This window comes from Geotrypetes seraphini, chromosome 1, assembly GCF_902459505.1.
Source record: "Geotrypetes seraphini chromosome 1, aGeoSer1.1, whole genome shotgun sequence".
NCBI lineage: Eukaryota > Metazoa > Chordata > Amphibia > Gymnophiona > Dermophiidae > Geotrypetes > Geotrypetes seraphini.
In genome coordinates this window covers 161779492-161807051 of record NC_047084.1, presented here as the reverse complement: position 1 = coordinate 161807051, position 27560 = coordinate 161779492, and the positions used below count along the sequence as shown (strand labels likewise).

Here is a 27560-nt window from a genome sequence, read left to right as displayed (position 1 = left end):
CTGACCATTTATTCCATTTCATGGTTATTGCAAAAAAAAAAAAAAAAAAATTTTTTTTACATGGGGGGGGGGGGGGGGGTCAAAAAATGATGGGCCCCAGGTGCCACATACCCTAGGTACGCCGCGGACTGTGTCAGAGGGAAAGGACGGGTGAAGGCCGAAGCCTTTGAGTACGACTGTTGCTCTTGCTGCATGGCCAAAGTCTTGGATGAAAAGGTACACCAGGGGTGGAGGACCTGCGAGAGAGAGCCGCAGTCGGGTCTGCGGTTGGTTGAAGCCACGGATGTGGAACCTGCACATACAAAGGGCCAACTGTAATACATTTATATTACTTCTAGTATTACTACATTAGTACATTTATATTTATACTAGCAATACTTCCTAGCTATTTTGTAAATATCTTCAATGAAATCTTTTGCCTGTATATCACACCAATGCAAATAGATTTTCCATTTTCTCTTTCCAGATTATAAGTGTCTAGAGTGAATGTTTTTCAGAAAAGAAACAAGGAATGAAAGTATCCACTAGAGAAGCCTTGCATAGCTCCTTATGGATATGTGAAACCAGGAATTACTAGCTTTGGCTTGCACTCCACCATTGCACTTCACCATTGTGGCTCCTCCCCCCCAAAAACAAAACAAAACACAAACCCCCCTCCAAATACCACAAAGTTTTCTTTTATAGAGGGCAAAACAGATCACAGTAGAAAGGTTATAATTTTTAAGGCAAAGAACCACAAAATTTCAATAGAATACCAAGAAACTGTAGTGCAGAGAGGATTAGAATTTTACAAAATAAGTTTCACAAACTGGTTTAAATATCCAACAATTGCGCTCAAGGTTAAGCCAGGTGGAAATCTCAGGTAGAAACAGAAACATAGAAACATGATGGCAGATAAAGGCCAAAGGGCCCATCCCCTCTCTCTCACTCTCCCTAAGAGAATCCATGTGCATAGAAACATGATGGCAAGTCAAAAATACTGAAATAATCAAAAAGGTTTTTAGTACCCAAAGGCTGTGTTTAGCCTGTGGGTCACAATTTGCCTTTCCTGATGTATAATATCAGAAATAAAGAGGCCCATAGAGGGTTGCGTTTTCTTCAGGGCAGACTCTACCAGTAAGGACTGGTGGGAGAGTTGCGCCTTCTCAAACCCCTTGGTAGGAACCGTCCTGTATTTTGACTTCATCTTGGACGGGACAGACGGGACTGTAAGAGGGTTAGCCAAATTTTTCAGCCAGGTCTGAAGAAGGACCTTATTTAAGGGGAGCCGAGGGGCCTCCCGAGGTGGAGTGGGGAGGTCCTGCTCCTCCAGGAATTCCTTCGTATACTGGGAACCCGCCATGAGGTCCAACCCCAGGGCTCGGGCCATGTCCTGCACAAAGGTGGAAAAAGAGGACGGCCTGGCAGGCGGTGAAGGGGTTCTCGACCTCACCGCCGAAGAAAGGGGAGAAGCCTCGTGAGAATAATGGGGTTCTCTACCGGACCCCGAGCCCCACGAAGTTAGCTTCACGAGTTGCTGTAAAGCATGTTTTACCCGGTTGGCTGCATTTTTTTCACTTACAACCAGCAGGCTTGACTTTTGAGGGTTATATTGCAGCTATGGTGGCTTCAGTAGCCTGCTTGAGATCAACTTTCATGGAGGAAATATGCAGGGCTGCAACATGGACATCTGTATTAGAGAATTCAATTCAAATTCTACTGCCTATTATTCAAAGCATTAAATGCCTCTTCCCCCTCCTACCTAAACAACCGCTTAAACCAGATCCTCCCCTCAAGACAAAGAAGAACCCCGAACCCTTTTGCCTTCCCTTCACTCAAGGGCACTCAGCACAAGAAGATGTTTGACAACCTTCTGGCAACGCAAGCAGCAAAACTCAACCGTTCCATCTCCAACTTGCTGACGGCAACGGACAACCTCAAAACATTCCGAAATGAAATCAAAACCCTGCTTTTCAAAAAATTCATCCAAATATCTTAACCCCCCCTTCCACCTACTCCCAGATAAATTCTCCTCTAAAACCCCCACTTAGAAAACCTCTTCCTCCCCAAAACACCTACCAAGTAAACAGATCCCTGAAATGTAATGTAATCTTATCTGTACTCTAACTGTAATCTATTTGTTATATCACACAGTAACGTACTGTCAATTTACTATCCAAATTGTAAGTTCCTTCGGAATCTATCCAGCTATCTCTCCTCTGTTGGAAAAAACCCCCCCAAAACTCATCTATATACCCCATATTGTATCTTCACTGGAAATGTCCAGTCAACTTTTTTGTAATCCGCCTTGAACTGCAAGGTATAGGCGGAATAGAAATCCCTAATGTAATGTAATTCATCTGTTTGACCTTCATACCAGGATGTCACAGCTTCCTTGATTTCATCATCACTTTGAAAACTGATATCCACAGAGAGATTTCTTCAAAACTCGTAGCGCGAAATAATCTGAGGGAGCCAAGTCAGGACTGTAGGGTGAATGGTTCAGCTGCTGAAACCCACATTCTTGGATGGCAGCCTGTGATTGTCCTGACATGTGCACCGGCGCATTATTGTGAAGAAGCAGCATGCTTGCTGTGAGTTTTCCTCATCTTTTCTTCTTGATTGACTCCTGCAAAGTGATCATTGTGTTGGCATAACCCTCCCCGGTTATGGTTGTCATGTGTGACATGAACTCCAGAAGCAAAAGTCCTTCATCATCCCAGAAGACAGTCGCCATGACTTAACCTTCAGATTTTTCTGTCTTGAACTTTTTTAGGGTGGGGGGGATGACTTGTGCTTCCACTGCATTGATTCCATTTTGGACTCAGAATCTTTGTGATAGTTCCAAATTTCATCTCCAGTCACCAAACAATTAAAAAAAAAAAAAAAAAGCACTTGGTCTTCACAGAGCAACTCCAAGTTCTCCTGACAGCACTGGAGCCTCATGGACTTCTGACTAGAGGTCTGCATGGGAACAGGGTTTGCAGGACTCCCACGGGGATCCCTCCCCCCCTGGGATGGAATCAGGGTTCCTGATGCCTGGAAAGAGAATTAGTAGAAGAAACCGGGACCAAGATGATGGAAAAACAAATTGTCCCAACATCTACAGCAAGGGAGATGTTCATTTTAAGGGGGGCTAAGCTCAAAGTGGAAGGCCTAGCCCCCTCTCATGGTTATGCCACCAATTGTGTTTAGTACAAAATGAAGTACTTGCTGAGTTTGTGTTGGGGTTTCCAGTTCAGTTTTGGCACTTTTTCTTAAGCAACCATTGTCCTGAAAAGTGCCTTTCTCAATTCTGCTTTAAATGATTTTGATGCTGTATTGTTTGATTCTTTACTCATTGCTGCATTAAAAACCATTTGTGGATCTTGGAAGGACCTCTCACAAGTTACCTATGCCAAATGGTGGAACCAGATTTGTTTGCTGTACAGATATGAGCTATATATTGCCAAAGACTTCAATTCTTTTAAACAAGAAATGGTCGACCCTGCAGTCACATGACCTAATGTCTATTCTAATCCTTTCCAGTGATGTTTGCGTCTCTTATTTCTGTTCACTGTTACTTGTTTATATTATACTAGTGTTTAAGCCCGTTATATTAACGGGTGCTAGAATAGATGTCTGTCTATCTTTTTTTTTCCTTTTTCTCTCTCTCTCCGTGTATGCTGTCTGTAATTCTTTCTGTCTGTGTCTCTCCCTGGCCCCCTGTCTGTCTTTCTGTCTCTGTCTCCCTGGCCCCCTGTCTGCCTGTATTTCTCTGTTATGCCATGCCTGCCTGACTCTCTGTGACCCCTTTCCTATGTCCTTAGTGTCCCATCTTGTCCTTAGTGCTCTCAGTGCCTCCTTCCTATGTCCTTAGTGCCCCCAGTGCCACCTTCCTATGTCCTTAGTGTCCCATCCTATGTCCTTAGTGACCTCAGTGCCTCCTTCCTATGTCCTTAGTGCCTCCTTCCTATGTCTTTAGTGTCCCTTCCTATGTCCTTAGTGCCCTCAGTGCCTCCTATGTCCTCAGTGCCCCCAGTGCCACCTTCCTATGTCCTTAGTGTCCCATCCTATGTCCTTAGTGCCTTCAGTGCCTCCTTCCTATGTCCTTAGTGCCCCTTCCTATGTCCTTAGTGCTCTCAGTGCCTCCTATGTCCTTAGTGCCCTCAGTGCCTCCTATGTCCTTAGTGCCCTCAGTGCCTCCTTCCTATACCCTTAGTGCCCCCAGTGCCACCTTCATATGTCCTTAGTGCCTCCTATGTCTTTAGTGCCCTCAGTGCCCCCCACCCCCAAAGCCAGCCAGCCTGCCTGCCTCCCTCCCAACCCCCCTGTACAGTAGACCTATCATTTTTCTAACCCTCCCTCCCATTCCCCTGTGCAGTAGAACCCTTGAAAGCAGCATGTTTCCATCTCCCCCCCCCCACCACTACCGCCGAAGTGCAGCCGACCTCACTTACCCTCCCATCCGACCCTCCCACCGCGAGGCGAACAGAAACCTCCTGGCTCGAGCAGCGGCCGCAGCACTCTAAACAGGCTGCTTCGCAGCCTTCTACTGCTCGCGATTCCCTCTGCCGCGTCACTGGCAGAGCAAATCAGGGCAGTAGGCCGCGAAGCAGCGTGTTTAGAGTGCTGTGGCCACTGCTAGTCAAGAGATTTGTCGGGACCTTGGGAAGGGAAGGGAAGGGAAGGAGGGTGGCCAGACCGGGTTTGGAGGGTCGGATGGGAGGCTCAACGGGGAATCGGATGTGCCGGGGAGGGGGGGGGTGAAGCCCACGACACTGGAAAGGCTCTGGACCCGAGCTGGGAGGAAGACCGGTGTTTGCTGAGGCTGCGCCTGCCTGGAGACTGCGTTCAGCTGCCCAGGAACCCCGTCAGCCTGCACTGGACACTCCAAAGAGGGGAGCAGAAGGAACGGCGGTGGCGACAGCGGTTTCTTTCACAGTGAGCGAGGGGGGGGAAGCTCCAGAGTGTTCCCTGCCACTGCGTTCTAAAATAGAATCCGGCCACGTATCACACACCACAGCGGCAGGGAACACGAAACTCTAAGTGCGCATGCGGCGCTTAGAGTTTTATTATATAGGATTTTATTGTTGGTTTAAATAAACTAAGACGTGCAAAAAAAAAATCAAAACTGTCAGAAGTAATTGCTGCTTTTTATGGGGACAGGTAACTTTTATGGGGGGACGGGTGGGGACAGTGAGATTCCTTGCAGGACAGGCGGGGATGGAGGGGATTCCTCACGGGGTCGGGCGGGGATGGAGGGGATTCCTCATGGGGTCGGGCGGGGATGGAGGGGATTCCTCACGGGGTCGGGCGGGGATGGAGGGGATTCCTCGTGGGGACGGGTGGGAACAGGTGGGATACTGGTGGGGACAGGCGGGATTTCTGTTCCCATGCAACTTCTGACATGGTGTCAGCATTCTTGGAACCCATCTTATACTAACCTTGGACATGCCCAACTTTTCATGACCTATTTTCCAACATGTACCTGCCGAGATGCCCATGTCTTCAGCTATTTGGGAAACTTTAATTTGTCTGTCTGACAAAATTAAATCCTTGACTTTTTTGCACATTTCTGTGGAAGTTGCTTTCACAGGCCATCCAGTGTGAGGGTCATCTTCAATGGACTCTCTATGCCACTTAAACTGCTTGCTCCAACATTTTACTTTGTAGGATGATGGGGCAGACTCACCATAAACTGCAGTCATGCGTTCATGGATCTCCTTTGGCTTTTTCCCTTCTTTCCCTCTACATTCCGCGGATTTCCAAAGAAAGGAAAACTAAAGGCAAAGGAGAACCGGCATGGCTTACTAGAGAGGTGAAGGAAACCATAAAAGAAAAGAAGGACTCTTTTAAAAAATGGAAACGAAAAAAACAACCGAAGCTTGGAACAAACACAAAGATGATCAGAAGAAATGTCACAAGGCGGTGAGGGATGTCAAAAGGGACTATGAGGAGAAAATAGCGCAAGGGGCCAAAAATTTCAAGCCCTTCTTTAGATACGTAAAAGGGAAAAAAACCCGCAAAAGAGGCGATGGGACCGCTGGCTGACCAGGGAAGAAAAGGGCACATCAAGGAAGACAAACAAATTGCAGACAGACTAAATTCCTGGGCCTCCGCGTGTGCGGATCGCCAGACTTGATGGGCCGATGGTCTGATCCGGAGATGGTCTGATCCGGAGATGTTTTGTGAGAAATTTTATCCCTGAACAGTGCTCCAAATCTTACTTGATTCACATGAGGACTCTCCTGACATCCTATCTCTTAGAATATTAGACTCACACTAAGCCACAACTTGAGACATGTCACAACATGCACAGACTTGCTACTTTCGTTCAGACGCAGGTAGATAAATTATTGAACGCCCCTCATACATTCGCATTCCAAAACTGTTTGGGACAGAGCTTCTGACAATAATGAGCTTGGCCAGTTGTTGTTCCTCTAGAATCTCATTGGGCAATACAGAATCCAACTGCAACCTCCCTAGACCTTATGAAAAAAAATCAAGTAAAGGTTAATTGCCACCCAAAATATGTTGATACCTGCCTGTTGCAGTGCATTGTTGTTCCTCTTTTCTTGTTGAAGACAGTTGCAGCTAGGGAGTTCCGTGGTGTGAGGGCTTGCTATCCTGCTTGTCTTGGGAGAAAACTACATTGCATATCTGTAGCAGGAGCTGGTAGATTTTACTTGTCTCTAAGGTCCGGTAACCGAATTCTAAAGCATTCCTTTTCCTGCTTCAGTCCAATTTTTCAGGAAGACACACAATCTGTTATGGAAATAGAGATGGAAGAACTTGATAAGTGGATGAGCAGCATGAACAAAAGAGGTACGTGGTTACTTGTCTTTTAGAAACCATAAAACCCAAAAAAGGGTAATCTCACTCGTACATTAAATGCAATTGTTATAGTTCACTAATGTGTTCCATACACTCCATTGCGGAGCTTACCGTCCAGTCATTGCATATGGTAATATTTATTTTTGTTATTATTTTGGCTTTTAAACTATTCTTTGCGCTTTGCAACTTAAAATGAATAAGCCACGAATGAACAAGCTATTTGTCTTAAATGTGACTTGGGGGATGGGGGGAGTCAACCAGTCACACCAAGTCACATTTAAGATAAGTGGCTTATTGATTTTAAGTTGCAAAGCGCAAGTGCTAAGTTTAACAAGAATTGGAGTGCTAAGCTTAACAAGAATAGTTTAAAAGCCAAAACAATAACAAACAAAAATAAACGTTACCATATGCAATGACTGGACGGTTAGCTCCGCGATGGGGTGTATGGAACACATTAGTGAGCTATAACAAATGCATTTAATGTATGAGTGTGATTACCCTTTTTTGGTTACAATAATCTTTTCTCCTCTAATTTTTGAATCATCTATTACCCTGTTATTCTTAGTTTAAGAAACCATAGGCTGATATTCAGCCACAGTGGTCAATGGTTTTTCAGCCAGCAGAATTAAGCCTGGATATACAATAATAGGCCATGTCCAGGTACCAGATTTAAATATGCAGGGTCATCTGCCAATCCAGATGTTATACAAGTTTCAAGTTTTTCAAGTTTAATTTTCATTTGATGAATCGCTTATAACAATATCTAAGCGATGTACAATTTAAAAAACCATCAGAATGTGGTAATACATTTAGTTTAAATAGGGTAGACAATAGACAAAACAAGTTGGACAAACGGGAGATAGTGGGAAGGAAGGGGAAAGTTACAATTTCGTTATTTGTTAAAATTTTACATCAAAAGGAGAACACATTAGGTAATAATGGGGCGAGAAGAGAGAGAGAAAAAAAAAAATGGAAAGAAAGAAATAATGAGAGAACCTAGGATGTTATGTTTCATGAATCAAATGCATCTTGAAATAAATATACAAGTTGTATGAGTTTTCTGATTTATTTCTCACCAAAGAGAGTCCTCCGATCTTCACAACCACAACTGCATCATTTAGATAGCTATTTCTTGATGTTCACAGGAGCTCTTCCTTCTCGGTCGTGGCACCTATACTTTGGAACTCCCTTCCACACTACATCCGCAATGAAAGTTCACTTTCAAAATTCAAGGCACAACTGAAAGCTTATTACTTCTCGTAGGTCTTTTAGTCAGAATCCGACAGAGAAGATTAAAAAAATGAATGAATAAATAAAATAAATAGGAATTCCTTTTATTCCCTTGTCTTGTGTTTTATCCTTTTCCCACACCCTAGATTTCATTGTAATTAACTTCTCATGCTCTTAACATAAGAACATAAGCAATGCCTCCACTGGGTCAGACCCGAGGTCCATCGTGCCCAGCAGTCCGCTCATGCGGCGGCCCAACAGGTCCAGGACCTGCGCAGTAGCCCCCTATCTATACCCCTCTATCCCTTTCTTCAGCAGGAAATTGTCCAATCCTTTCTTGAACTCCAGTACTCTGTCCTATTACGTCCTCTGGAAGTGCATTCCAGGTGTCCACCACACGCTGGGTAAAGAAAAACTTCCTGGCATTTGTTTTGAATCTATCCCCTTCCAATTTTTCCGAATGCCCTCTTGTTCTTATTTGATGTTTGTTGATTTTGTCCTTGTACTGGTATTGGGGCTAGATTCACTAAATTTACATTCGTGTACCGATGGTTTTGCGATCGTTTCCCGACCCGATTCATTAAACAGCTGTGCAATCAATCTCTGATCGGATCCGCACATGCAAATGAGGGGAAATTGCTTGCAAAAATAGGAAGGCAGCGATTCACTAAAAAGAAGAAGGAACACTGATTGGGGTTGCCAATCCAAAGTGAAGCGACTGCTGAGGACCAATCGCTTCACTTCCTTACCGACTTTTCTGCCCTCTTTTGCCCTTTAAAACCACGGGTTGGCAATGCGCCAATTCTCCCTTTTTTTAATATTCTGCAAAAAGCGCTTTGCGAGTCCTATGTTTTAACCTGCACCGATGCTCCCCCATGCACCGTTGCCCCCCGCGTGCTGATGCTCACCGCCGTCGCTGCCTCTATGGCAGGAGGGATTCCCACTCCCTCCTGCCATCTGTACCACTCCCGAATTCCCCCCCCCAAAAAAAAAAAACAAACGGCATGAGGGATGCCGACTCCCTCCTGCCACCCAAGGGATGCTCCTTCCCCGTTCTCCACCCCCCATCCCTGTAACAGAACAGGAAGGGTGCTCAGTCCCTCCTTCAGTGCCTCACGCGACGCTTCTGAGGCCTTAAGCCCTGATTGGTTCAGGCATCTCGGGCTCCTCCCAAGGGAGGGGCCTGAGGTGCTTGAGCCAATCAGGGTCACTTAGAAGCTGTTCCTCAAAGATCTGTGCTTCATAATGCTTCTTCCTGGGTCTCCTTGGGCATTATATTGTATCATCTTTATGCAGGTGGAGTTCAAATTTGTTTCACTTTGACATCTGCATAGATTGTCTTCATATTTTACAATGGTTACATTAAGGAAGTTTAACCATCATTGAAAACTCAAAATTCAACCTCTCTCTTTCTCACTTTACTATCATTCTAAATCTATGCAATACCCACTGATCTCCCTTTTCTGCCCTTCTTTCTGGACTGTTTCACTTTTCTTCTCTTGCTTTCGTAAGGATGGAAATAGACATCGTGACTGTTGTTCAAAGAATATTTAAAACAAAAAGCTGCATTGTAACTCACAGTGAGCATTCAGAGACCTGTGCAAGAGAGAGTTTTTATTCAAAAAGATTGTCATGCAGGCAGCAGGAATTGGTTGATTGATTTCCTCTACAGGATCTAAGGAAAATCTATGACTTTGCTTGTAACAAGTACAGAAGAGCAGAACTAGAATTGATTTCCATGCATCGGAAGTCCCTTTCATTTGCACTGATGCTACTGCATGCCTCGAGCAAAAGAAATGACTGTAAAATCTTGAATATAAAGTGCCCCCATGCATAATATGCACCTGGAGTTTTAAATTTAGCCCAAATGTAAAAACGGAATTACTTCTGCATACTATGAGGGGCCACTGAAAAGTTCTCAGCCCAATAATAATAATAAATTTTTATTTTTATACCGCAGTACCTCTCAGTTCTATGCGGTTTGCAATAATGAAAAGCTGGACAACGCGGCGATAATACATCAGTAGCATTAAAATTCATGTGGTTAATAATGTCAGACAAATTTAGCAAAAAGATAAGTTTAACATGTGTCCTAAAGTCTTGGTAGGAATAAGAAGCCGCAATCAGACCGCTTAAAGTTTTACTTCATTTACCAGCTTGGAAAGATAAAGTTCTTTCAAGAAATCTTTTATACTTGCATCCTTTTAAGGATGGGGAAAGAGAATAAAGAACAGCCATGGGTATGGCGGTCAGTATCAGAAAGTCTGAAATGTTTCAAGAAGAGAATGAGGTGGAGCCATGAAATTTACAAGTTATTCCACATTTTTTTTTTTTTACACTTTTCGTTTCAATGTTATGAAATGAAAAGTGTCAAAAAAGTGTGGAATAACTTGTAATTTTCATGGCTCCACCTCATTCTCTTCTTGGCTGGGGTGAGAACTTTTCAGCAGCATCTCATATTGTGATGTCATAATGCCTCATTCCACCAATGCCTAAGAGCCAACCTCATCGGTGATGTCACAATGGCTTGTTTTCCCTATACTTATGCCCATTTGCTAGATGCATTTGCCTCATTGAAACAAAAAGTGTCAAGGAAAGTGTGGAATAACTTGTAGGTTTCATGGCTCCACCTCATTCTCTTCTTGGCTGGACTGAGAACTTTTCAGTGGCCCCTCATATGCAGGGTGAACTTAGAAGCCCTATGCTAAGCATGCATGTGGGCTGTGAAACGTTTAATTCCAAAACTTGGGCACCCTATGGAAGTGCTATTGGAAACAAAAATACGTGGCAGTTCCCCTTGGAACTAAAATTCTTTTGAACTTTTTTTTTTTTAAATCTTTAAAATTTTTATTGGTTTTCAATAGTAAATATACAACAGCAAACAGTCAAAATACATCTAGCAAATGATGTCAAAAAGCTGCAACAATATATAACACAAACATTTCCCCAATACCCCACCCCACCCTCAACAGCAAAGATTAATCCCATGACTCCATTCCATCCCAAATCCCATTGCATTGACAAAGGCCCCCTTTTATGAAGTCGCATTAGGCTTTTTTATTGCTGGTCATGGCGGTATTAGCTCTGACACTCATAGGAATTCGATGAATTTTTAATGCCACAGCCTGCGGTATAAAATCCTAACACAGCTTCATAAAAGGGGTGGGAAATGAACATTTTCTGGAAATATGACTTCCTGATCTTTTTTTTTTGAAAAACATTTGGTAAATTTTATAAATACAGTGGTACTTTGGTTTACGAGCATAATTCGTTCCAGAAGCATGCTCGTAAACCAAAATACTTGTATATCAAAGCGAGTTTCCCCATAGGAACTAAGAGAAACTCGCTTGATACGTTCCCACCCACCTCCACCCCCCGAGGCCAGCGGCACTGCTCTACCCCCCCCCCCCGAGAACTGGCATTGCTCCCACCGAAGGCCCCCCGCGTGATCCGCCATCCCCTCCGCGATCCGGCACCGTCCTCCCCATGATCCGGCATCCCCCAGCTTACGTTGCACCCCCCCCCCCCGGTCGCGATCAGAAATCCCTCAGCACCCACCCGAACATGCTGCTTACCCCATCTGGCCACCGGCACCGGCACCAACGCACAGGACATGCCGGTGCTGGTGCCCGAAGATCTGTGTCCTCTTCTTTGCTGAGCCTCAGAGAGAGCGTGAACTCGAAGGCGTTGAGCATGCACAGGTGCTCAAGGCCCAGCAAAGAAGAGGACGAAGATCTTCGGGCACCGGCATGTCCTGTGCATTGCTGCTGGTGGCCAGATGGGGGTAAGCAGCGTGTTCGGGTGGGTGCTGGGGGATTTCAGATCGTGGCGGGGGGAGGGGGTGCGACATGAGTGGGGGGATGCTGGATCAAGGGGGGTGCCGAATCGCGGGGGGGGGGGGGGGGGCACCACTCGCAAATCGAGGCAAGCTCGGTTTCCGAGGCGCCGATTTTGCGAATGTTTTGCTCATCTTTCAAAACACCCGCAAACCGGTGCACTCGTAAACCGAGGTACCACTGTATACTTAAAAATTACTTACAGTAGTCTAAAATGTAAATTAACAACAACAAAAAATAGTAGGTAGGTTAACAGCTATTAAATTAACTGGCACATCCATAGCAGTCTTCCAGTGTGATCACCCTTGTATTGTATAATGTGCATTGCGCACCCAGAATTTGGACAAAATGTGCCTTTTATAATCAAGATTTTACAGTATGCACAGGTTTCTTGCAGAGTATTAACAGAGTTTGCATCTTTTATCCATTTTAGCTCAGTACAAACAACTTTCTGCTATGGAAGAAGAAAAGAAAACGCATTCTATCATAAGGTACATCTATCAATTCTAACCATTGGAACCATGATAGCACACAAAGTTACAATTTAATTAGCACAAGTCTAAAGCTTGTGTACAGTAACACATTCCTCAAGATCGAGCTCTATGTACTTTGCAGTCATCTGCTTTTCTGAGCATTTACTCCCCACACCAGCTCACAAAACCGACACCGAAATGTGCTACTCTAGAACAATGAGCTTTCCCTTCAAATAGTGTCTATCTTAGCAGCAGTTCCATTGCTTTAACACATATTTATATACTGGATATACTAAACTAAGCTAAAACCTAGTTTTATAGACCGAGTTATCAACCAAGAGGAGCTCGACTCGGTTAATAATAATGTAGTACATGATACATAAACTTGACAAGGAAAAGTAGACTGAAATAGTTAATTTCCAAAATGTTTAGCAAACAAAAAAGTTTTCAGAACTTTCCAGAATAAAGCAAAAGAACCTAAACTTCTTAATGTAAGCGGTAAAGCATCCCAGAATTTGGTTAATTTAAAAGCAAAAGAATGACTAAATCTCTTAAAGGTTCTGTTTTTACCACTGAGAGAGGGAAATGTAAGTTTTAATTTTTGAGAACTTCTGGCAAGATGAGATCTATGAACATTCCAGTCTAAAGGAATCAAAGTGGCAAAAATGCCAAATAGGATCTTAAATGCAATACAAATAGACTTAAATTGAATTCTGAGATACACTGGAAGCCAATGTAATTCCTTGAGCAGAGGGATTACGTGATCAAATTTACTCTCACCAAAGATAAGTTTAGCTGCAGTGTTCTGTATTAATTGAAGTCTTTGCAGACTGACCTTTGAAAAACCCAAATTCACTGAATTGCAGTAATCCAACCTTGACAAAATGACTGACTGAACCAATACAGAGAAGTGTTGTTGGTGAAAAAGTGCTCTCACTCTTCTCAGAGCACGGAGGCTGAAAAAACACTTTTTAATAAGCGAGTTTAGTTGGTCCTTAAATGTAAGTGAAAAATCGATAATACCCAGTATTAACGAGGAAAACTAAATTTAATTTGTATGAAAATTAGGTGCAACTTACATTCGATGACATGCTGAAGTTCTGCTGAAGTTACCGATGGCCAGAGGAAGCCTACGATGATGTTGTAAGACCTAATGGAAATTTTTGTACTGCCAATTTATTTTTATTTTCATAGAAAAAAAAAAACTCTTGCATCGGCACAACTGTTGATATACAACTTTCTATTTCCCTGAAGAAGCCATTGGTGAAACGGGCATGTTCCGCTGGGATTTTTTCAAAGATAAATGACTTATTTTTTTTCATTCAATGCCGTTAAAATTATTTTGGAGGTTTTTGACCTATGATTAGATTGAACTGGTGTATTGCAGAACTGCCTAAAGATTTTCTAATTCAGCAGGCTTTTTCTATTCAATGAGGTCTTTTTTTCCTCTTGTCATAATTTGATATTTCTAATCTAAATAAACAATTCGGTCTGGTTCCACTAGGTGGTGCATATTGATAAAATATTTTTAAGTGGACCTTATTTTCCCATCGTTTGGATTCTGTATGTTAGAATCATGGACAAATGTTACAAATCACATAGGGCTCCTTTTACGAAGGTGCGCTAGCGTTTTTAGCGCACACACTGGATTAGCGCGTGCTAGCCGAAAAACTACCGCCTGCTCAAGAGGAGGCGGTAGCGGCTAGCGCGTGCGGCATTTTAGCATGCGCTATTCCGTGCGTTAAGATCCTAATGCACCTTCGTAAAAGGAGCCAAAATCTACAGTATTTGCACACTCCTTAACACTTTGGTCCCCTTTTGTGAAGCCGCGTTAGGCATTTTTTATCGCTGGCCATGGCGGCAAAAGCTCCAATGCTCTTAGGAATTCTATGAGCGTTGGAGCTAATACTGCCGTGGCCAGCGATAAAAAAAAACCTAACCCGGCTTCATAAAAAGGGAGGTATTTTCAAATAGCCATACTACGTATATTGTTTTCCTTCTGCATGTTTATTGACCATATTTTTCACTTTTGCAAAATGGGGATGAGTCGTAGAATCGCTAGTGTCTTAGATATTTACAGATGGGGAAAGGCAGGCACAGAAGGTTTTTGCAAAAGAAGTTCAAAAAATGTACTATTATTCTTAATTTTTATTTTTCATGAAAAATTAACATATCATGTAGCATCTGTCTCTAGCAATCTTGGGTTCCACAATGGCACCTCATACTCAAATGAATGAGGGCACATTTTCAGTTATTGGTTTGCTCAGCACAATACATATTTATACTGTTCAAATGTGTCATTAAAACTGATTGAACATTCCACTACTTGTTTCTCCAATTATTTTTCTTCATTACCCAGATAGGAGGGGCAGGGGAACTAGGAAGAGAGACTCGTTTGGGATGCCAGACACAGGGTGATGAACAACCGAGAGGGAAGACATTCTGGACATGGTGGTAGAGGACTAGAGAGACAAAAAGAGGATGGTAGACATGGGAGTATGGGACTAAGGAGACAGAGAGGGAATGCTGGATATGAAGGTAGAAGACAAGGAAGACAGAGGATGCTGGACATACAGTGGTGTGCAAAGACTAGAGTAGGCTGTTTGCAAAGTGGAATGGAATTTTGGTATTTCTGGCATTCATTCATTTTCAATTTTTTTTTAAATTTGTGCTTATTTAGTGTTAATATTCTTTGTTGCTTCCTGCACAATGATTCTGTAATGTTGTTTTGGCCACAGATACATGTTACATATGTGATGCAGCACATAACATGGGTATCTATCTATACATTGCAAATTTAATGTGGCTCAGTTGTTATGTGGATGCTGTAATCAAATACAAAAAGGTCCAACAGAGGAATGAGACCCACAAAAAAAACAACCAAAACAGAGTGGGATTGAACAATGAACTTCCAATGAAGATCCAGGAGAATAATCGAAAAATAAAAATCCATAAAGATTCAGACCCGATTATTCTCCTGGATCTTCATTGGAAGTCTATTGTTAAATCCCATTCTCAGTTTTGATTTGGATGTTGTATCTATGACATTAAATAATTAAAGTACAGGTATATAAATTATTTTTTTTTAAATGTGGCATGAAAATGGCCAGTTGGGTGTTTGGTAGTGATGGCTAATATTTAGTACTAGTCTTATAGCCCATTACATTAACGGGTGCTAGAATATATGTGTGTGTGTCTATCTTTTTTTTTTTTCTTCTCTCCTTAGCTGCTTTTTGTATTTCTTTTTTTTTTTTCCTTGCCTGTCTACCACCACCACTTGCCTGCTCCCCCTGTCCATTCTCCCCTCCTTTTACCTGCCCTGTGTCCTCCACCACCCCATTACTGCTCATCTTATCCAGCAGCAGCCCTTCTCCCTTTGTTTTACCTCCCCCTGTCCATCATCACCTCCTGCCCGAAGAAGCCAGGCCTTAACCACAAAGCTGGAGGGTTTTAAAAGCTACAGCGGCGGCGGTGCTGGGGGGTTTGAAAAGCCATCGGCCGTGAAGTAAACTTGCCTGTTTTTTTTTAAAATGGCGTCTGGGCTCCCGCGGTCTGCAACCGCTGACATCCGCCTCGGGGGGGGAGGGAGGGAGAGAGAGAGCTTCGCGTGGCCTGCAACCACCGACAGCCACCGCGGCCGATATCCGGGAGGGGGGAGGGAGAGACAGAGCTTCGCGTGGCCTGCAACCACCGACAGCCGCCGCAGCCGACATCCACCTCGGGGGAGGAGAGTGTTTCGCACGCATGTGCACTCCTACTTGCGGTGCCCTACAGCGCATGGAAAACGGAACACGCGATGGGAGTGCGTATGCGCGGCTTAGCCTTTTATTATATTAGATTACAGAGAATTACACTGGCTTCCCATTGAGGCCAGAGTGCTGTTTAAGTTAGGATGCCTATGTTATAATATAGTACATGGTATAGCCCCAGGGTATCTAGTTGATCACTTTAATTTTTCTAGTTTTAGACGTTCGTCACTTATATCAACAATATTTGATTCTCTATTGGCCAGGGGCTGACGTTACAAAAGATATCATTATCGATTGCTCTCGTATCAAGCTACTACTTGGGATTCTGACCTTCAATTATTTTCCACTTTCTTATGTGAATTTTAGAAAACCATTAAAAACTTACTTATATGCTAAATTCTTAATTGGAAGTCTATGTAAACTTTTTATAGTTCGCTGCTTGATGTTCCTTTTCTTTTTACTAATTGTTAACCGCAAGGATCCACAAGGTTTTGCGGTATATAAATGTTATATTATGTTATGTCAGCCTTTGCTCTTGCAGATGACCTTGCACTGTCCTGCCATTGAATAATCCAACTCTAGAAGATAGTGGCCAGGGACCACTTGATTCCAGGCTGCAATGAGTGCCCCTGTCAGCTCTTTTTGAAGCAGGATGCCACTTGGATATTTCCAGTGCTATTTCATGTCACAAGTTCTTGATTGGATTCAAATCTGGTGATTGGGTTAGCCAATTATGGGTAGTGATCTTGGATTTCTTTCAGTCAACATCTGCTTTCGCTTGATGGCATGGGACACTGTTGTCCTGGCATAAGTTTTTCTTCTGATGGAATCATGCACTTCTGCAGTATCTTGATGTATTCCTTGACATTTTTACCATGCCATTGACGATTTGTAGATGGCCCAGCACCACTTGCTATCATACAATCCCCAAGCCATGATCTTCCACAGATGTTTGACAGACACATTAAAATGCTCAGGCTTGCATTCTCCACCTGAAAATCAACTTATGTACGTGCAAGCCTGGTTTCCTAAAAGGCATAAAGTGCTTTTATTATTGAAAAGAGTTTGTCCTACATCTTGCAAATCAATTTTGAGAATTCTTTGCTCACTCAATTCTGTACTTCCTCTGTGCCTCCATCAACAACAGTTTCTTCTTGCTTTATATCCCATCAATCCACATTCCAGCCACTTTTATCCACTATAAATGAAGAAAATGCCACTCAGCAGTTGTTAACCATTGTCTGAGTAGCTCAGATGAGGTGGGTTTGCAGTCAAATTTTCTGTGATGAATACATATTCAATTAGTTGCATTTGAAGGAGGAGTGGGCACTGAAACACATAGAGGGGCATGATCAAAAGAAACATCTAAGTCCGATTTGGACGTAGGGTGCTAGTCGCCTAAATTCGACAGCAGCAAAATGTCCATTCTTGAAAAGTACGTCCAAAATCATTTTTTTTGAAAATCGTCTTATCTATACGCCGAGGCGTTTGATCATCCAGACCACCACTACGTCTATCTGTATATCACATTCTCGACCAAAAATTCATCCAAGTCCCAAACACCCAGAACAAGAACTTTTGGACATGGGAGGGGCCAGTATTGTGATGAACTGGCCACCCAGACATGGCAACAGAGCAGTGGGGCACCTTACATGGCACTGCTGTGAACTTAACAAAAAGGGTGCCACATAAACATCTCATCACAACTTCCTTATAGGTCATGGTGAGCCCCCCAAAACACCTCAAAAACCCACCATACCCACCCATCAACAACCCCAATAGCCCTTATGGCTACAGATGCCACCTATAGTACAGTAGGGTTTTGGTGGTCTCACATTTTCCACCATTGATGTAGTGGTTAGAGTGTCTTATGGGCCTGGGTCCTCCTCTCTATGGTTCACTGCCCCCCCCCTCCCGCCCCAGACAACTCAAGCCACCTCTGTGCAACTGTACTAGGCTTTCCTGTAGCAGGTGCTGATGTTCCGGAGGCAGGTATGTACATTTTTATTCTGAACTTTGTGGGGGTGCAACAGGGTCAGTGAACACATGGGGGGTGAGGGGGGAGTCTTTACTTTGTCCTTGCAGTAGTTATCTGGTCACTTTGTATACCTTTTAGGCACTTATACGTGTCGTTACATTGTCTAACTCACAACATATAAGTTCCATCTAAGCAGTTTCGTCAAACCTTTGATTATTCCTGCAGGATGACTAAGTCTAGGTCGGCCCACATCCCACCCTAACCACTCCTCCCAAAACACCCCTTTCTGCTCTGAGTGCACAGCGGGATTCAGAGACCTAAAAAGTCCCTGGGTACATCTAAAAAGCCATTTCAATTATCGGCACTTGGGACGACCTGTCTTTTAGATCGTCCCAAGTGCTGACTTGGGCGGGTTTTTAAACGTATTTCAGTTTCGATTAAGAGCCCTCTAATATTTGATGTTTCAACATAACATCTACAGTTATGTGAAAATTGCACACTTAAGCTTCAAAAGAGCATTAAGGGCTGCTTATTTCAGAATTTTGCACACTATAGTAGGGGTAGAAGACAGGAGACAGAAAGAGGATGCTAGACATGGCGATGAGGGGACTAGAAAGAAAAATTTTAGGATGCTGGACATGAGTGTAGGAGACTAGCCAGACAGAGGGGATGCTGGAGTGAGCTTTGATGGAGGCTTTGATGGAGATGCTGGAGTGAGCTTTGATGGAGGCTTTGATGGAGATGCTGGAGTGAGCTTTGATGGAGACTCTAGTCGATGGAACCTAAGCATACTAAGGGCTCGGGGTTTCTGGCCCAGAAATATCTAAGAAAAAGGACCATTTAAACTAAATTAATTTATAGAGCATGTATGGTTGGGCAGACTGGATGGACCACTCGGGTCTATATCTGCCATCATTTACTATGTTACTATGGATGTAAGACACTGAATTTAAGGGGAGAGAAAGAAAAGGTTATGCTGAACCTCGGGAGGAGGAGGAAAAAGAGAAAAGAGGAAGCTAGTGAGAGACCTTGGAAGGTGAGATCAATAAAGAATGGGAGTATAGGGTAGGGGTGAAGGACAATTATGGAATCTAGTGGTTAGAGCAGCTGCCTCAGCACCCTGAGATTGTGAGTTCAATTCCCACCACATCACCTTGTGACTCTGGGCAAGTCACTTAACACTTCATTGCCCAAGGAACAAAATAAAGTACCTGTCTAACCCCTTCCCGCTTTTCCTAAGCCACTGTAGAGGTTTCTACCATGGCCCCGGGGTGATAAATGTTCCAATGCTCATAGAATTCTATGACCATCAGAGCAGTGTCGGAGCATTTAGTGGTAAAATTTGATGCACTTTTGATTTTTTTGAACAGGCCTTCTCCAGCTAAAATAACCCTTTTTAATAAAACATGACCATACTGTATCATGTTACTATTTTTGGATAGCATAGAATAAGAGAAGAAATCTGTAAAAATTACAACATGGGACTCAGCTTTGTGTCTTTCCTTTCAGTGAATATGACTTCTGAGAACGGATGAAGAGAAGGACAACCTGTCCCCAATCACCAACAGAAGCAAGCGCTCGTGACCTTTTCAGCCTGCAGTAGCCTTCATCACCATGGTGCTAGATAAACTAAAATGGAAAGTAAAATATTGAGATAGTTCCCTCCAATCCTTCCGCAAACACCTGAAAACTTGGCTCTTTTCAAAAATCTAACACCTCCCGCTCTTTGGTACCCTGTCCCTCTTTATCTTCCTAACTCCTTTCCTATAACCCTTCATTGTAGCTCCTTTTCAACCTAACCCTGTAAACCGTGCCGAGCTCTACGCTTGTGGAGATGGCGCGGTATACAAACCTAAGGTTTAGATTAGTTTAGTACTGTTAAGCATAATACTATGCTAGATATCACAGAAAAGTTGAAATGTGTTGAGCTATATCTATGTTTATCTTTATCTACTGTATGTCTATATATAGATATTTACAAGAAAACTCAGGCAAAAAGGCCCGTTCATATATATTAAAAAAAAAAGTCTAGTGTCCATACATAAGAATTGCCATACTGGGTCAGACCAATAATCCATCTAGTCCAGCTTTCTATTTCCAGCAGTGGCCAATCCAGGTCACAAATACTTGGCAGAAAATCCTCTATCTGGATGTCCAGGCCATTGGGACATCTTTATGCCACATTTTTTACCAAAATTTTATCCAAGTCCCAAATGCCCAGAACAAGACCATTTGGACATGGGAGGGGCCAGCCCTGTAATGAATTGGCCACCCAGACATAGCAACAGAGCAGTGGGGCACCTTAGAGGGCACTGCTGTGAACTTCGCATAAAGGGTGTCAGATAAACATCTCACCAGAACTCCCATATAGGTTATGGTGAGCTCCCCAACACCCACTATACCCAACTGTCTACAACCCGAATAGCCCTTATGGCTGCAAGTGGCACCTATATGGCAGTAGAAAAGGGTTTGGGGGTTTTGGTGGGCTCACATTTTCCACCATGAATGTAGTGGTTAGAGTGGCTTATGGGACTCGCTATTCCTCTCTGTGGTTCACTAGTCCACCCTCTATTAGGCTTCCCTAAACCAGGTGCTGATGTTCTGGAGACAGGTATGTACATTTGTATTCTGATATTTGTGGGTATGAGGGGGATCCATGAGCACTGGGGGAATGTGAGGGTGTCTTACCTTGATGCTTGCAGTGGCCATCTGGTCAGTTTGTGGCACTCAGACCCTTCTAAAACAGGTCTAGTTCCAAACATATATGTTCTGTTCAGGATGTCTTGCAAAATGTTTGATTATTGGAGCAAGATGTCCAGGTCTAACCAGCCCTTGAGACTGCCCAAAGACCGCCTATAACATGCCTCCACCATGCCCATCTCATGCTTTGAACATACAGAGGCTGGAACACCTCACTAAACGTACAGAAAGATGTTTTAATTATCGGCACTTGGACGTCCTAGCAATTAGGACGTCCAAGTGTTGATTTAGGATTCTTTTTGGATGTCTTATGTTTTTTGATTATGGATCCCAAAGCATCTGGAGTATTCCTTACACATTCCACTCAGTCACATACTCATATTATTTTCATTATCCCACACCAACTGATTTACATCATGGTTTGTTTTTTTTAAATTTCTGCCTTTGCTGTTCCTGCACCCTCACTGAGAAATCAGTTGCCCCCTGACACTAGAAACTCTCCATCTCTGCTATCAGAGACATAGAAGAATCCCTACACCCATTATTAAAGATGGACTTGGGAAAATCCACTGTTTATTTCAAGTTTTATATATAGTTAATTATACTTACATAAGCACAGAAAGACCCTCACCAAATGGAGACTAACTATTTCACAAAACTAACAGTGATGTTGTAACCTGCCATCAGGCAAGAAATCAACAAAATAAAATACCATCTTTTCATAACTGGACAGCCAAGCTCACACGGATGGGTCTGTGATGGGGAGACCCACTTGAAGCTAAAAAAAATTGAAATGGTTGTCTACAATAAAATGGGTTTTGACTGAAGATTTCAATATGCCGTTCTGAGGGTACTCAAAAGGTTGAAGTGATTTAGATCAGAGTGTGTGGCGCAGTGGTTGGATCTACAGCCTCAGCACCCTGGGGTTGTGGGTTCAAACCCCGCGCTGCTCCTTGTGACCCTGGGCAAGTCACTTAATCCTCCATAGCCCCAGGTACGTTAGATAGATTGTGAGCCCACCGGGACAGAGAGGGAAAAATGCTTGAGTACCTGATTGTAAAAACCGCTTAGATAACCTTGATAGGCGGTATATAAAATCCTAATAAACTTAAACTTAAACTTAATCTTGCCCTGCGAAACCAGGTTGATTTGTCAGTAAGGGTTTGTTAGTATCTTATGGAAACTCCGAACACTCAGAAACTACTTTGATTTTTCAGCCTTTAAAAACAGTCCTTGTACTTAGTCATTTGGACTATTGTAACATCATTTACGTAGCATGTACTAAGAAAAATCATATAAAGTTACGAATAATTCAAAATACTGCAGTCAGGCTCATTTATGGATTGAGGAAATATGATCATATTACATTACATTACATTACATTACATTAGGGATTTCTATTCTGCCATTACCTTGCGGTTCAAGGCGGATTACAAAAGGTTAATTTAAAAAAAACAGAGTTACAATGATTAGCTAGAGAGGTAAGTTGTAGATCTTATAAACATTTAGCGGGTTGTTGAGGGTGAGGTGGTTTGTAAAAGAGTTAATAGGTGGTCATACATTGGTTGCCTGTGGAGGCACGAATCCTTTTAAACTGGGATGTCTCTATTATAAGGTAGCAACGGGCCTGGTTCTTTCTTATTTGATAGATCTGTTCTGTTATTCTTCTGCACATTATTCACGCAGTACTAAAGTTTTATTTGTTTTTCCACCACTTAAGGGCTGCAGGTACAAAAGATACCACGACAGAACTCTCTTTTCAGATTGCATTATGGGATAAAGAGTTTAAGCGGCTGTTATCGAAATCTATTTCTTATCTTCATAACAGAAAACAACTTATGACTTTTTTGGTTTTTGAAGTTTTTCAGCTCTTAAAAACTAATTCATCTGTCATCTTGAATTATATATTATAGCTAGTCTTTTGTAAACCGCATTGAACTCTTCAGTAATTGTGGACTAGATATAAATTCTTATGTTAATCACTAATTTTGTCCACTGTGTCTGTCATAATTAGATTGTAAGCTCTTTAGAGAAGGGACCATCTCTTCATGTTTACTGTACAGCGCTGTGTGTGTCTGGTAGCACTACTGAAATAAATGGTAGCAGTAAGTAGTGTGGTGGTACTTTTTCCTGTATTATAGCTTGTCTTTCAAATAGTGGAAAAAGTTTATTTGTCATAAAATTGCTACAACATGCTGATCATATATTCATCATTATGCCCAATCAAATCATGTGGTGTTACAGCTGCTGGCAACCTTTTTCTGGAATTGTTCTCCCTTGAGAAGAGGAGACTGCGAGGGGATATGATCGGGACTTTCAAAATACTGAAAGGAATCGACAAAATAGAGCAGGAAAAATATTTACAATGACCAATGTGACACGGACAAGAGGACATGGACTGAAGCTAAGGGGGGGGGGGGGGGGGGGGAACAAGTCCAGGACAAATATCAGGAAGTTCTGCTTCACACAGCGAGTGGTGGACACCTGGAATGCTCTCCCAGAGGAGGTTATTGCGGAATCCACCGTTCCCGGATTTAAAAGCAAACTAGATGCACATCTCCTTACGAGAGGCATAGAGGGATATGGGTGACTAAAATTACGCCAGGTGTACACCTGGCTGGGCCTCCGCGTTTGCGGATCGCCGGACTTGATGGACTGAAGGTTTGATCCGGAGATGGCAGTTCTTATGTTCTTAAGAATTGTCATGTTAATATCCATTTATACACTTTCTCCCAAATTCTACTGTATATATGGGGTCTTAATTTATATGTGCCTAATTGGTGCTGATAATTGGCAATTAACACTATAATTTGCACTGATTAAAAGTTAAATGCAAAACTCAGCATGATTCTATAAAAAGTATGTGTCAGTTGCAGTGTGTGATTTTGAAAAGGGGGCAGGGACCGGGGTGGATCATGGATGTTCCTAAAAGTTGTGGCCGTTTGCTGAAAACTTCTCTCTGGAAGGCAGACCATCAGCCACCTCTTCTTGGATAGTGCTTCCAGGTTGAGGGGGAGCCTGCCTCTGATTAGGGCTCAGTGATGTTCGGTCAGCAGTAAGGTCCACTGAAGCAGTCAGCATTCTTCCTGAAGCCATCACAGACTTAGTCACCTGTCAGGTGACTGAAAAAAAATTGGACTCTTGATTCAGCAACCCCACCCCTGGCTGCTTTAGGAGGCCTCAGAGCGGAGGTATGTCAGTCTCACGGTGGGAGGGTCGGTGGGGTTCTACTGCACAGGGGGATGAGAAGGAGGGGTAGAAAGATGCTGCACAAGAGGATGGGTGAGAGGGGAGGAAAGATGCTGCACATGGGTGGAGGGAGAAAGGAAAGAGGAATTGGGGTAGAGGAGAGGAATGGGGAGATAATTGTTGTACATGAAAAAAAATAAAACATCCCCGAAATTAAGCCCTAGTGTATTTTTTGGACCCAAAATTAATATAAGACACTGTCTTATTTTGGGGGAAACACGGTAATAGTAACAACAGCAAAATAAAATTATATAGGAAGAGTTCAATAATGAGAGCAATTTCCAGGTTCTTGTCCTGGCTTGCATTAACCCTAGTCGGGTTTCATTCTTGTCTAATGGCAGGATATAACACATTTTGCTACTATAACTGCTGTTTCCCTCAGAATTAAACAGAATTTTGTTGGTTTGCCTTTTTTTTTTTTTGCTCATGTTGTCACTGTTTGAATTCTGAGTGTTAATACTGGAATTTGAAGGAGGTAAATAGAGAGCACAGAGATAAATGTCTCGTTACATATAGAGTAAATCTTGGGTGTTTGAACTCACAAGTGTGTGTCACCTTTTTTAGTAGGTGTAATAAATTCCTCTCTATACCCGATTATGATTCCCCAGGAGTTTCTTCCTTGATTTTTTTTTTTTTTTCTTTTTTCATTATTGCAAGAACTAACAGTTATTTGAAACCTTTGGGACTGGCTGTGGTTGGAGTCTTCGCCAATCCAAGTTTCCTATTACATTCCATTTATGAATTTATAGTCTGCCAAAGCCTTTCAGTTGATAATTTAGCATTCTTTCATTGAAATCTGGATTTATGTTTTTATGTTCCAAAAGCTGATGATGTGAAACCCTAGATGTTACAACTACTAACAGAGAAAGATTTCATTTTATGGGTACTAGCATTATATTATACAAAGTAGTAATACAGTGTCAGAGTAAACTATGCACCATTTCCACTGGCAGGCTATGAAATTTAAGTATCTCAAATTTATGTAATGGTAATAGTAGCAAGAAGAATAGATATTTAGGAATAAATTTGTCACATGCCAGTTTGCAGATGTATCTGATTTTTATGAGCATTTCTCGTGTAGGTTGTTTAGCATTTGCTTCCTGGGGAGAATGGTATAGAAAATTGAATAAATAAATATTTCATTGGGTTATCAATCTGTGTCCAGTCCACATCCTGTCTTCCTGCTGTCCTCCTGTAGTGGGAGCTGTCTGATTTCTGGTGTATCATGTGCTGATCCTGGATTAGCGGATGTTGGGTTGTGGTTCTGCTCTGTACAGGGATGTCTCTGGTTTATGGCTTTATTGTATCAATACAAGACAAATCTCCAATGGTTTGGAAATTTCCAAACATTGTGGGGGGGTTCTCTGGTTACTGGATGTGTGTGTGTTCATATTGCTGCTGTGGTAGCTATTCTGTTGTGGAAGATTCTAGTACTAGGGGGGAGGGTGTCAATTGCCTATTTCTAACTGGGTGATAAATCTCTTTTTAGGTTTGGGAAGTGTTGTTTTTCCAGAATTGTATCTCTGAGGGATTTGGCAAGCATTTTAACTACCTGTGCATTAAAATGTATTGGATAATAAATAAACCAATTAATAAATAATAGAAATAATCAGATTATAAAACCACAGACAAAGAATGGGAAAATTACCTGCACTAAAAGTAGATACAAATCTGCAAAAAAAAGAAATTAAAAAAAATCTGTAAAAAACCAAGAAGTCAAAAAGGCTGTGGAAGGGCAAAATCAATACTAAGAAAGTTTCTTAGATTTATGCATTAAAATAGCTAGACCTGTGCTAATAATGTCTACTGTGCATTAAAACCAGTAGCATGATTTATAAAAAACCAACAACACTGCACTAGCTGTTTAACATGGGTTGGGGCAGAAACTGAGCATTATTAGGACAGGTTGGAGGAGTGCCCAGCTATGAAAGGTAGTGCATGGGTTGGTACTGTACTCATATACTAGCTGTAAGGGGATGATAAATGTAACCTGGCAGTGCAGCTGTTCTCAGTGGAGGTGTGTTGGTGCTTCACCCAATGTTCAATCCTCCCTCTTGACACCCATGCCTGACCTCTCTGGCTCACACTCCAGCCCTAATGTTCCAAACTCTGCCTACAGTCTAAACCCCTCCCCTGAGTTGCATCCTCCTTCTACCACCCCTTCCCCCCATGACTGCAGTAGTTCAGTGGCCACAGGTAGGAGTGAAGTAGTATAATGGGTACACCTCATGTCAAACTGATTGACAGGTGAGATAAGATAAGGATCGACCAATCAGCGTTCACTTCCGGGTTAAGCCCCGCCCATTGTCCCGCCTTAGTCTCCGCCCATGGCCCCGCCCCCACCCATGGCCACGCCCTAGTCTCCGCCCATGGCCCCGCCCCTCCCATAGGAATGAATGGTGGTAGCCCCGCCCATGGCCACACACCCCGCCCATGGCCCCACCCCACCCTTCACCTAAGCCCCGCCCCTCCCATAGGAATGAATGGTGGTAGCCCCGCCCATGGCCACACCCCCCACCCATGGCCCCACCCCTCAAGCCCCGCCCCCGCCCCCACCCCTCAAGCCACGCCCCCACCCATGACCCCGCCCCCTCAAGCCCCGCCCCCGGAAATGCACTTTTGATGACATCACCGGAAATGGGGGCGTGTTTAACCCCGAAAATACGCTTTCTGATGACATCACCGGAAATGGGAGTGCCTGCCCCCTACCGGAAATGCGCTTTTCTGATGACATAGGCGGAAATTGGGTAAATGACGCGGCGGAAATGCGCTTTTCTGAACACGTAGGCGGAAGTAGGGTAAATGACGCGGCGGATATGCGCTTTTCTGAACACGTAGGCGGAAGTAGGGAAACAGACTCGGTCAAAACACCCACCCAGAAAAGAAGCGTCTTTATTTTAACAGTTTTTAGTTAAAAGACAGGGTTTAAGAGCTCACAGATAGAGCAGAGCACAAAACAAAAGGCATTCACAAAATCTTTCCTGCTTTTTAAAACAGAGTAGGGGCAGAAACAAACGAGAAAAAAAAAAAAAAGTTGCATTTGCTTTTAACACCCTTTTCAGTAGGAATTCTGAGCTAATGGTTAATGGGTCAGCTCCCCTATTGTCATGGTAACAGCTGATAAGACCCTTGCAACACCCCTCCCCCTGATAAAACCAAGGGGAGAGATGCGGAAGTGTGTTTAAACATGTCTGAACTTGTCCCGGCCCCCCTACTGTTGTCTTAACAATCTGAAAAAAAAAAAAAACCACAAGGCAAAAGTCTTTATTGAAGCAAATTTATTATGATCCACATGCGGCAGGAAGCTATGGAGGCATTAACCCTCTACTTCAAGCGGCTAAAAAGAGTGATATAACAGCCCGGAGAAAAGATGTGGTGGATTGGGTCACCGGTCAAAACGCATACAATTTACACAGACCGGCTAGAATCCATTTTAAAAGAAATAAAACAACAGACAGTGGCAAAGTGACTTAGTCAACATGTCAGCCTTTGCCCCCCTTATAACAACGGTTACAAATACATCTTAACGGTAATAGATAACCTGTCAAAA

The 27560-nt window shown here is 43.0% G+C and overlaps 1 protein-coding gene across 2 annotated transcripts in view; it reads left to right on the top strand.

Moving 5' to 3' along the window:
- The window catches only part of TMEM154 (transmembrane protein 154), a 50301-nt gene extending 30178 nt beyond the window's left edge, over positions 1 to 20123 (top strand). For both annotated transcript variants that reach the window (XM_033955929.1, XM_033947371.1), the window contains exons 4-6: positions 6701 to 6786; positions 12295 to 12352; positions 19571 to 20123. In XM_033955929.1, coding sequence (XP_033811820.1) covers positions 6701 to 6786; positions 12295 to 12352; positions 19571 to 19586 — 160 coding nt within the window. In that variant the 3' untranslated portion in view covers positions 19587 to 20123. The remainder of the gene's footprint in view (positions 1 to 6700; positions 6787 to 12294; positions 12353 to 19570) is intronic.
- The last annotated feature ends 7437 nt before the right edge of the window (positions 20124 to 27560 follow it).